The 11943-nt window shown below is 41.6% G+C and overlaps 1 protein-coding gene across 2 annotated transcripts in view; it reads right to left on the bottom strand.

Annotated features, from left to right (window-relative positions):
- Nucleotides 1–2316: 2316 nt before the first annotated feature.
- Nucleotides 2317–11943, bottom strand: part of plpp3 (phospholipid phosphatase 3) — a 38925-nt gene continuing 29298 nt past the window's right edge. For both annotated transcript variants that reach the window (XM_042482922.2, XM_042482916.2), the window contains exons 6-7: nt 11659–11835; nt 2317–4612 (exon numbers count right to left, since the gene is read on the bottom strand). In XM_042482922.2, coding sequence (XP_042338856.1) covers nt 4484–4612; nt 11659–11835 — 306 coding nt within the window. In that variant the 3' untranslated portion in view covers nt 2317–4483. The remainder of the gene's footprint in view (nt 4613–11658; nt 11836–11943) is intronic.

Raw genomic sequence — 11943 nt, 5'->3', positions numbered from 1 at the left:
CACCGTAAATCTCAGTTCAGTGCTGTCTCTTTTTTTTTACAACTGACCTCAGACCAGCTGTACTGTCACTGTCAATAAAAGCCAGCACTTTACAGGACACTGAGGGGAAACACACATGCCACTATAATGATAACATCAGTCAAATGATTGCACAAATGATTGCCTTTTAACTCACTGAGCTCAGTAGTCATTCACTGTTTCACGGCTGTGTGTTTTTCTCTTTTTCTCTTTAATTCTTCCTTTATTTTTTTCTTGATTGCATGAAAATGACTCAAAAAACACATCAGCTCCTTTCTAGTTACAGATCTGCTTAGAATTGCAGGTTTTTAACACTTCGAAATGTGAGCAAATTGGCTTGATTTCTTTCAAAAACAAGGTAAGAAGACAACCAGCCACTTAACAAGAAAAGGGCTACACAATTACATGAAATTAGTTAAAAGTTACAAAACAATTTGCCAAAAAATAAGAAAAAAAGAAAAGTAAAACACAGAAAAAGAAACAAGAAAAAACCAATAGAAACTGCTTAAAAATTAGATAATTTTTTCTCTCTTATATCTTTTAATTTTATAATTAGAATCATTATAAATTAAGTTTTCTGGACATTTTCCCATAGTTTTTTGTGATAATATATAATAATCCCCCACAGCAATTTTTCAGGTGATTTTTTGTCACCTTTTATTTATTCATTTTTTGCAATTTCCAGAGCATTTATTGCCAAGTTGCTCAGTATGTTTTTTTTCCTGTGTTTTTGAAATAAATCAAACAAATTTTCAAAAATTTAAATACTTGAGAAAGGCATCTGAACTCTGCACAAGAAATCTGATGTTGCACCAGCTGTTGAAGGTTGAATATATTAAATAATGAATATTGTTTTCATGGACATGCATTCAAGTGTCGTGCTGCTGTGCATGAATACATTGTAGGTTTTTGAATTAAATGTGTCTTTGTCAGCAAGATGACACACACTTGAGAAGCGTCATTCAGGCTTTTCTCTCCTCCGTTGAAACATGCTGCGGTGGAGAATATGACACTTCTTGTTTCGATCAGAATCGCGAGCCATGATGGCATGCACTCACACTTAAACACACGCGATGACTCCAGCTCCTCTAGTCTGCTGTCTGCCAGAGTGTGAAATCACACACACACTTCTGGGCTGTTGTATAAGTGTGTGTCGTATGTGTGTATTTCATGTGGTATTCTTGAGAAAAGAAACTGAGGGCATGTTGAGGACACTAACAGTGTTACTTCTGCTGCTTCTGTATTAACTGGTACTATTTTAAGCTATGGTGGAAGAATGCAGTACTCAGATGATTAGAGTACAGAGAAGTAGCTATATCACAACTCATACTGTAAATCATCAGTTACAATTCAAAATCTCTGCAGTACAATTTAAAAAATGAAAAAAATAGCATCGTGTGTTTCTGACAACCACAGATATGTTACATTTGTACATTATGTAGCAGATATGCTAAAACTTTATGTTTTGAGAACTCAGTGGTTAAAATGTGGTCATGCTTAGGCACATAAAACATCTGGTTATGGTTAGGAAAAGATCATGTTTTGGTTTGAAATACCTGGTTTTGGGGGGCACTACCCCTGCTGGAAATGTGGCTGTCTTTGTCAAAAACAGCTGCTTTTCTTGCCACGTTTTTGGAAGGAAATGCATCAATATCTTTGTAAAAAGAAGCCGCTCTTTATGCCACTATCCTTGCATGTAACACAGCAACACGTCCATATAAAACCACAGCTTTTCGTGCCACTATCCCAGCAGGAAACACAGCAATAGCTCATCGACCGCTGTTGTGGCACTATCTCCCACAAAACACCCGCATTTAGGGCTGAAACAGCCACCGGAAAAACACATAGGTAGCCACAAAACAGCCACGTTCACAACCAGTTTTGTTGGTCTCGAACACTTATCTGCAGCTTAGTCGACTTCTCGCCATCCACCATCCCGTTCGCCTCCCAATGACAAAGTTATCTTACATAGAAACATTACTATTAATTATTATTTATAACTTTGATTACTGCTATTAATAATTAAATTCTACCATTATTAAACTATTTTGTGAAATACTGAAGTGCCTAAAATTTGTAATCAGGTATGTAAATTAAGCAGGTACATGTATTTAGTTACATTCCACAGCTGATTGTTGTGTATTTTGTTTATTTTTTGTATTTCCTTGTGTATGGAGGAACAAAGGGATCATTTCCAGGTGCAAACATTTACAACAAAAATCCATCAAGCCATAACATACTAACATCTCCAAAAATCTCTAGTCAAAGCACGGGATCAACAGTGAAGACAAACAAAAGTTGTGTTCATAATGAGCTTTTTATTTAAAAGCACATGTATTAGAGCTAAGTACATTTAGCAGAAAAAACAGCATTGCAACTATGTCTTTGTACAAAAAAACGAGACAATACAAAAATACTAATATTGAATTTTAATACAATTGTGGGTGTATTTTTTTATGCATATTACAAACGTAACTATTACAATCTACAATAGTTTAGTTATCTAGATACAAAAATCTGTCAAATCGATGCTTTTTAAGCAGCATTTTGTAAAGAACACAGGTCTGTAATCATAGTGGATATATCTAAACATGTTAAGAAACAATATCTTACAGAGTTAATTTTAGTGATCTATACATTATTTATATATTTATAAAAAGAGAGTGAAAACGGCTTGGTGAAATGATAGGACGGACTATACGATGAGAAAGATGTGCAACATGGCGGAGTGTGTTGTTGGAGGAGGATATCTGAGTCGGCTGTAAAATAAAACGGGCGTCTGTGTTTGTACTGTACAACTGTTAGTGATTATACAGGGACAGGCTATAAACATACGAGGTTAAAAGATGCTTCGTAGCAGAGAATAAAAATATTAGATCCACAGTTTTTATAACGCTCACCCGCTCTCTCGCTCTCTGACACACACACACACACACACACACACACACACACACACACACACACACACACACACACACACACAGACACACTTGGCACAGCTGACAGTGTGTGCGTTTCATTTGACACACACGTAGTTTATCAAGAGGTGATGGGGGTCCTTTTCACAGCGCTCACACATATGTACACATTCACACACACACACACACACACACACACACACACACACACACACACACAATAGATGTACACATACAAGCATACAAGTACACGACACACACTGAGAGACAAACATCCATCGCCTACGAGTGATTGGGTGGGTGAGAGCCCCTCCCTGCCAGCGGAAAGAGCCCAAATCATCCCAAAATAATGTGCCAGCTTAGCTGTAATTCATCACCCTTTTTCCATGGTGACAGCCCGCACCCCTTCACTCCATCCACCCATCCTCTTCCTGTTCAGGTAGCCAAACAGATGCCCCCGAAACACCAGGAAGCGGCATGGCACAGCCACGCTGCTTATAAAGGTGCAGGGAGGCTGGGAGATCTGCCTCCCTCCTTCCACAGAAAATGTCCCCCCCTTTACTACATCTAACCCTCAAGAAATGCAACATCCCGGGTTTGGGCCGCGCTGGGAGTCCGCTGCTAAAAGCTTGACGTGCTAATCTGGAGACAGAGGTATCACTTCTTAAATCACGGGGACGTGTTGCTTATCAGTCAAGAAAAAAAGCCTACAGAGTGCTCTAAAAACAGTTATTAAGGCCTAAAAAGACCAGTTTATGATCCTCACAGTGGCCTAACTGGTTCAGAGTTATTGCTATTGAAGCTAACTTTATCCTGCCCGAGCGTGGAGTCTTTCAAAGCCGCCACATCAGGCTCGGTCAGCTTCCAGGAGTCAATATTTCTGTCTCACGGGTGTCAGCATCATCAAGTTTTCTTTAAGTCAGACGTCTCAGGCAGCAAGTGGTGATAATGGACAATGAACTTTAAAAACAGTGCTATAAGTTACATTTTCTATACTGTTAATATTTCTATGCTGCTAGTTTTTGCAGTAATATCCTTCCCATTAGCTAAGGAAGTTGTTGTCCTACGGCGTTTCAAGGCCACAGAGAGTTCAGAGAGGAAGCATCACTGAAGACCCCTCTCTCCCTAGGCAGGGGGTTTGTCTTTTTTTTTTCTTCATTGGTTTTTCTTCACAAGTGTTTTCCCTTCATGTGGTTACACTTCCATCAAACCTCCGCACCCTCAGCTCTGCCTGTCAAGTCAATTTCTTATTTCGTTTTGCCTTCTAGCTTCCAATTCTTTTGTGCTCAAAATGATGGGCTCAAATGTTGATTAGTAGTTGACATGATAGTAAATTAAAAAAAAAAAGTCTGGATAGTGAGAGTGGACTCTGCTGTGCAAATCTCAAATCTGACACCCTAGTCCACGAAGCGCCTCGCTGCGAAAAAGGGAGGAGGGTGCCGTTTGAGAAGCAGCTACAGTCTCTCGTCGCTACATTCTACTGTCCGATGGGAGGTGAGCAGCGCTGTGATTGGCTCCTCGTTCGCAGGAAGGAGTCGTGGCCTCTCTCACACCATGTTGTGGTGGTTGTTCCTCTCGATGATGTCGGACGACGGGAGCAGCTCCTTCTTGATGGGGGAGGGCGGGGGCGTGGCTGGCTTCACCCGGGGCTTGAACAGGTCTGACACGTAGAACACCTGGTGGACACATGGAGGGAGAGCGAGGTAAGGACACAGGAAAAGGACAGCTTACAGAGATGGCATGAAGAATCAGTGGAAAACAAAGATGACTACACGATCCCTTACTTAACTGATCGTGGTGACACTAGACAACACACACGGTGCAGTTGTGCCTGGATGGACTGTCCCGCCAAGCTCTATCACAAGCAAGATGGCAGTAAAGATACCAAAACTGCTGTTCTTACATCTTACTGTGCCTAACTTCAGCGGATCATAACATATCGAGTATAGAATTAATCTGCATATTCTCTGGTTCAAAATGAGACCAAATGCAATTTTTTGAAAATTGCGGTTTTATGATGCCTCGCTGTGTTTTATATATATAGTATATATACAAGGTCTTTTCCCCGCAACAGGAGGCAGTGACAGTGCTAAAACAGTGTCTTCATAATAAGGACAGACGGGCAGGGTGGGAACATGGGCATGACGGATGTAACGTTTTGAAGACGTGTTATGGTTGCAACCCACCGCAGGAGATTTAAAAAGCAGCTAGTAACATTCAGTGGCTAAATCAAAGAGGAAGGTAGGTAGGTAGGTACAGTAGGCGCAATTGTAACATAAACTGCAAAAAAACAATGAGGTCTGGGAGCTCCTTACCCTCCGAGCAGAGGACAAGATCAGCCGCCACATAACGGAGATGGTAAATGATGGTTATTGCTATATTAAAGGCCATTGTTATTGTTTAGAAAGTGCTGGTAGTGCATATGTTATATGTACAACACCAGAAGCAGACGCAAGTGCATTACATTTCACCTCTTTTGCTTCACCGATGCTGGCATACTGTCTAAAAATCACACACTTGAGCGACATAAAACAGCAAATAAAACAGGGTTTTCAACAATTGTAAATATTTTCAACCATGAACAATCCTTGAGCTTAAAGTCTAAATGTGCAGACATGATATTCGGCTGATCGGTCCAGTAGTTTGCATGATGCGAACAGATAGATAGTACACAGACACTCACGTTCATAACCAATTGCATGATTCTCTCCTGGCTTCCACCTGGAGGGGGTAATAAAGATGGGATCCGATTGCTTGAGTGGTTTCATTTTTGTAGTTTAGTTTTAATGCAAATGAGAAACACTGGAGGACTGGCAAGTTATCGTTGTAATTTGCGTAGACCATGTTAAACCTATCTCAATTGATTTGCATATGCCAAACAGCTCCCATGTTACCAAATAACCACCATGTGTCTCTTCTTAGCTAGAGGGCTTGGCTCAAACATGTTTTTTTTCTCTGATTTTCTTCACAGGAAAAAATCTAATTGCGCAAATGTAATTTCAGATTAATTTAATAGTAGGTGTAAAAAGTGCCTCTTAGGTGGATCTGGAGTCTGGATAAAACAGGTCTGAACAGGGCTAATGTGCACATGCACCCACGTGTTCTGAATTTCTGCATAAGAGCTGTGAGCTGGAGAGAAATGTAAACGGTGAAGTTGTATTACTTCATGATGCCATTATGAGAAACCCGTCGCCTCCCTCTGCCACCCTTGTGCAATCACCAAATGAACAACGCTGAGTAATCTGGCTGAAGGAAGTGATCTTAGTATAGCTCACCCTAAAACTGACAATCATCGTCAGTGAACCCGAGCTAATCTACTATTCTTAAAGATGCCAGAGGTGAATTCCCCTTTTACATCAACTCTGAGGTCAGCCTGGTAAATGAAGGATGCAAGAAAAGAAAAAAAAAGGGCAAAAAAGAAATCTCTTCCTGATGACATCATATGTCAAACAGGAAAATGGGCAGGGGTGGACAGGAAGTGGGACGATGGAAACTACTGACCACTGTAAGAGTGGATTACCGTTTCCACTTACAAGGGTCTGGGGTCAGTCATGAGCAACAGTGGCTTTAGCTGCGCCCTAACACACAAACACACATAAACATGATTGGCAGGCGCAGCAACTTTTCCTTCCGTGCTGCCAGTCGAGGGCGAGCAGAGGGCCTGTGCCAGGGAGACGAGGAGAGGGGGACAAGAGGGGGGAAGCTGCCATTCAACGGTAAACTCTGAGAAAATGCCGACTGGGCAGCAGCTTCTCAGGGAAAACAATAAGGATAAATCTCATGGGAGAAAATACACTGCGAAAATACACAAAGCTCTCAAAAAACAGGTAAACATATACAAGTAGCCATCGTCTAAATACTGTTGGTTATCTATTTATAAAACAGACTCATTCAACACAAAGACATTCTCCTCTATTACAGCTTGACATTTACTGACCATAAAGACCTTCACCGGTGACCTATGACTGACGGATGACATCACATGTATATAGATACCTCCAAAACACAGCTGCTTTCAGAGTTTTAAAAGGGCTCTTTGTCTGCACAGCGATTCGTTTTCGCTGCGACTTCAATGCATCATTATGTTGTATATGATATAATTAGGGCAGTGTGGAGGGACGTGATGTGGACTCATATCTCTGAGAATCTCCCCAGCCATCATGGGAAACATCCTGTACTCATTTCCCATCTCAGCATCCAATCACAGTGAGCCTTGTTGTCGCGTCACCCGACCTCCAGCCTATCGCACAATACACCCATGCTATCGCCCCCAAACTCGCCATGGTGGAAGGCTTATCACGACCTTGCAACTTCCTGTGCTAGATGTACGCAAACACACACACAAAGCCACCCGTTCTTTTGTGTTGAGATGCAGACTCAGCAGTACAGGAAAATGACACAACACATACACTTTAAGTTTATATATACGCGTGTGTGTGTAAGTTTTTACATTTAATTGTCCTTAACCACTATTTAAATACCAAGCCCAACACGTTAAGAAGCTGAGTCTTGCAGGAAGTGAGTAAACTTACTTGCAGGAACTGTGAACGCTTAAAGAACCACCACATTATTCACTCGACCCCTGTCACTGAATTTGTTTGCACGCACATGAAACCGTGAATATATCTGCAGCCTAACCACACAATACATGGGTAACTGCATTCACGCCAATTTAGGTTAGAGGATGTAACGGATTATACTGACACATTTCTGAGAAAATATCACATGAATACACGTATCACAGTGTCAAAGGGCTTAATATATGTGTGTATAAGTTTAAAACAAAAAGTTTGTAAGTAAGTTAAAAGTATAGTGTGTTGAATTTAGCTGTTTCAAGCGGTGAGGATTACAGATTGCAACCAGCTGAACACGAACAATTTTAGCACACACAACCAAATTTCATGACTTTTCCAAAATTTGCAACGATTTTTTTTTTTTTTTATTTTACAAAATCCATGACTTTTCCAGGCCTGAAAAATGTGATTGTGAAATTACATGATTTTTCCAGGTTTTCCAGGACCTCAGTAACCCTGTCCAGATGCTCAGGAGGTTTTTCCCAGAAGCCAAATAATCTGCAGAGGTCTCTTCCTCTCCAAAACAAATGGATTTACATCTGTAAAAATACTCAATAAAGCAGTTTCATGCTGAAAATCTGAAAAGTTTTTCTGACACTGTTTGTCATGGAGGAGCTGCTAAATAAGTGGCCAACACAAAACCGCAAATGGCCCTAGCTAGAGCTAGCTAGAGTTTATCCATCCTAGGCTACTGTACTAACATGCTGGTGCAACATGGCGGACTGTGTGAACAAAGACCTACTCCTTACGTAGATATAAACGGCTCATTCTAAGGTAACAAACACACGAGAATTCTCATTTTCAGGTGATTATAAACTAAAGAAAACAAACTTAATATAATATATTCCATTTCCACCAATATATGCCCCTAAATCCTACACGCTGAACCTGGTGGAGTTTTGCATAGAATTCCGAAACTGGACACTTGGGTCGCGTACGTCGAGTGATAAAAAATTACTTCCTGCTTCTATGCCAGTTCAGTGACCACACAGCTTCAGTATGTGCAGAGTGTCCTTGTGTGTTTGCATCAGAGCGAGGGGGGGATAGCGTCCTCTTTTCCCCTCCTTTAATGACCCGACTCCTCTTCACTGTGGCAATGAACTTCGAGAAACGCTGCCTCGACTCTAGGACAGCTGTTTCCTGCTTGATTCTGCCCTCTCGACCTTTGTTAACACTCATGTTGAAAAATAGGTCACTGTGTCTGATAGGAAGTGCCAGGTAGGACAGACAGAGCACTTCCTGTTGAGGTTTATTGAATCTCTGGATCACAGCCTTGCAGACAGAGTCTGGACTCAAAACATACAGTCATCTACATATTCTTAAAAAACACTTAATGTATCAGACTTCAGACATCATCTGTCATCAAATGGGAGGAAAGACAAAGAAGCTTAAAGCAGCAATTAGCTGACAGCAAAGCCGCAGTCTGACACGTCACTGCTTATGTATGTGTTCACTCCTGCCCCAGGTTTGTATTGTTCATTTACTGGCACTCAATGGGATTAGAGAGGTAACTGTAGCCTAGGGAAACCTGGAATAGCTGAGACAATAAAACCATGAAATGACACTATTCTCTGCAGTCAATTACCGAAATGTATTTGGAAAGGAGGACACTTTTCCACAAGGCCATATAACTCATTGTGTGATATTCAAAACAATTGCTCCAAATCGCACACTTGGGACTGACGTGCAAATCCACTAATTCACCCAAAGTGTTCTTTTATTCTTCGAACCAGACTTTTGAATCAAGACAAGTGCACTGTGAGTGTCTGGAGGCTCTCTTCTCATGTATGTAAACAAGCTTATGATAGATTCATGGACCACATTACCCAGGCTGCCATGAGGCTCTTAAATATCTACTGCTTTTTGAAAACATCTTCTGAGGATGAATGGCTACAGAGAAAGTCTTCCAATAACAGAGCTGTGTCTGCAACTGAGACCTCAAAAACTTCCCCATGCTGTTACAGTGTGTACTTTCAGTGACCTTAAGAGACAAATCAAAGTCATACATATGAACCACAATCATTTACATCAAGAGGACATGTGTTAGATCTTAGCAGAGACATTTAAAAGACAGTTTTACTGTTCTGCATTTTCCATGAGGTCTCTTCATTTCAAAAACGACCTAATCAGGTGATTTAAATCCATAAAAACACTCATTTGTAGCATGAAACTGCTTTATCCAGTGTTCCTCTGATGCTGTCCAGCACATGGCAGACAGGCTGCTAGCCCTGCACCTGTGCAGGTGAAACTGCAACAAAAGTTTGACGTTTCATACAAGAATTGTTGCCGTGTAAACAGGCCCTTAAACCATTAAAAACACTGAATAAAGCAGTTGTTTAAAATCTGTTTCAGACACTGTTTGATTTGTTACGAAAGAGCTGCTAACTATGGTGGCCAATGTGAAAATGCAAAAAAGACAAAAGTGGGAAAAGGCGAATGGCCCTGTCTAGTCAGTATTTGGTTTGTCCATTCTGGGCTACTGTAGAAACATGGCGGTGCATCATGGAGGACTCTGTGGATGAGGACTTGCTCCCTATGTAGATATAAACGGCTCATTCTAAGGTAACAAAAACACAATTCTTACTTTCAGGTTATTTTACGCTGAAGAAAGTTTTTAATTTCTGCTGTATCTCCCCCTGAATCCTTCACACTGTTCCTTTAAAACAATAATGACTGGAACCTGCACACTTGTTAACTTAAGATCTAAGTATGTTCACACTTTGATTTAGTACTTTCTGCTCGCTTTTCGGAGGCACACAGACTCTGTCCTGCTTCCACTCATCTCCTGTCAGGTCCTTTCTGCTCGGCTGCTCACTGAGAGGCTGAAACAGCCGAGCTAAAGTATTCACAGATGTGTGTTTCTACCAAGACTGGGCAAATCAGAACGGGCGTCAAGGATCGTAAAACTAACCTCACCGCCTTGATCGGCAGGGGTTTGGAAACGAGTGCGCGTGCGTGCGTATGTATACGGTACATACGTGGTGTGTTTACATATAAATGTGAACACTGCGTGTGTGTGTGTGTTATGCTGTCTCTGAGGGTTGTTGAATAGCCGAGTTGGATTAAACCCACGCTCATCCCGAGCCAAGATGTAGACAAGGCTCCTCTCTCCTGTCACTTCCCTCCCTTCGCTCCTCCTGCCAGATCTGCCCATTCAGAGGTCGAGCTCATACGTTGAGCATATTTCTGAGAACATGCTTTTCTTTTTAACTTGTCAGAGCTGATGTCGTCCAGGAGCTTCGCCCAGCTGGAGGACCGCTGATTCTGCCAGAGTGTTACAGTCTATTGTGACTCACTGATTTTTGGACGCTTCAATAATCCTGGCATTTACAAACCCTGGTGTGTGTTTGTGTGTGTGTGAGCGTGCATGTGCATTTCAGCTGTGCCAAGGTCTGCCTAGGCGCCACTACTAAGGTCTCACTAACGTTTATGAATCTAATCCTTTCCACGTTCATGATTTGGATCGTGTAAAAAGGTAAGGGCTGCCTGTGTGTGTGTGTGTGTGTGTGTGTGTGTGTGTGTGTGTGTGTGTGTGTGTGTGTGTGTGTGTGTGTGTGTGTGAGCATTTGTTTCCATGCTTTTCCCAGAGGCAGCAGAGTTTAGCAGGAGCCTGCTGTGCTGATAGAACCAGAGCCGCCAAATAAAAAACCCAAAATAATTAACAGCCTCATTCTCGTTTCAAAGGCTAATCCTCTCTTTCTCTCGCTCTCTCTTACTCTCTTTCTTTTTACACCCCTTCCATTTTCCTCTTGACCCACATTCAATTTTCCTTGGCTCCATTTAGCTTAGTGTAATGATGAGGGTTATGAAAAATCATCTGGCAAATGCTGTCAAAAAAAGTAGCGAAGAGTACGGATTCACACTAACACACACACTCCTGAACTGGGGCCTGACTCCAAGCAATGTGTTATTCATTAAAGGGAATCAGATTCTCCTCACTTCACTGCTTGCTCCATTTCTATTTTTCAGGAAAACAAAAAAGTGAAAAGGAGCTATGTGGAGGCAAACTTTATTTGAAGGTTGGTCTGTAGGATTCCTGATGGTTGATTGGTGAAAAGTATTGCGCTTCAGACATATATGCGTTCATGCTTTATCACTCGTATCACATTTTCATGCATGTTGGGTTTAGGTGTTTTTTGCACACTCACTATGCAGTAGGCCACCAGGGCTCCCTGCACGAATCCTGCCAGGACGTCGGTCGGGTGGTGCTTGTGGTCAGAGACACGTGACAGGCCGGTGTAAAAGGCCATCATCAACAGGGTGAACTGGAGCAACGGGCGGAGGAGACGAGCGCCACGCCATGAAAACCTGGACTGGAGATAAAACTGGAAAAACAGAGAGATTATGTTATTTATTTTCTTCATATAACAGAATTAAACATGCACGGTTATCATGTTAATGCTCTGACATACAAACATGTTAAAGGGATAGTC

This window comes from Plectropomus leopardus, chromosome 5, assembly GCF_026936395.1.
Source record: "Plectropomus leopardus strain MGB_pleo_1.0 chromosome 5, ASM2693639v1, whole genome shotgun sequence".
Lineage (NCBI taxonomy): Eukaryota > Metazoa > Chordata > Actinopteri > Perciformes > Serranidae > Plectropomus > Plectropomus leopardus.
Note: the sequence above shows the minus strand (reverse complement) of the source record. Positions and strands in the feature narration are given on the sequence as shown.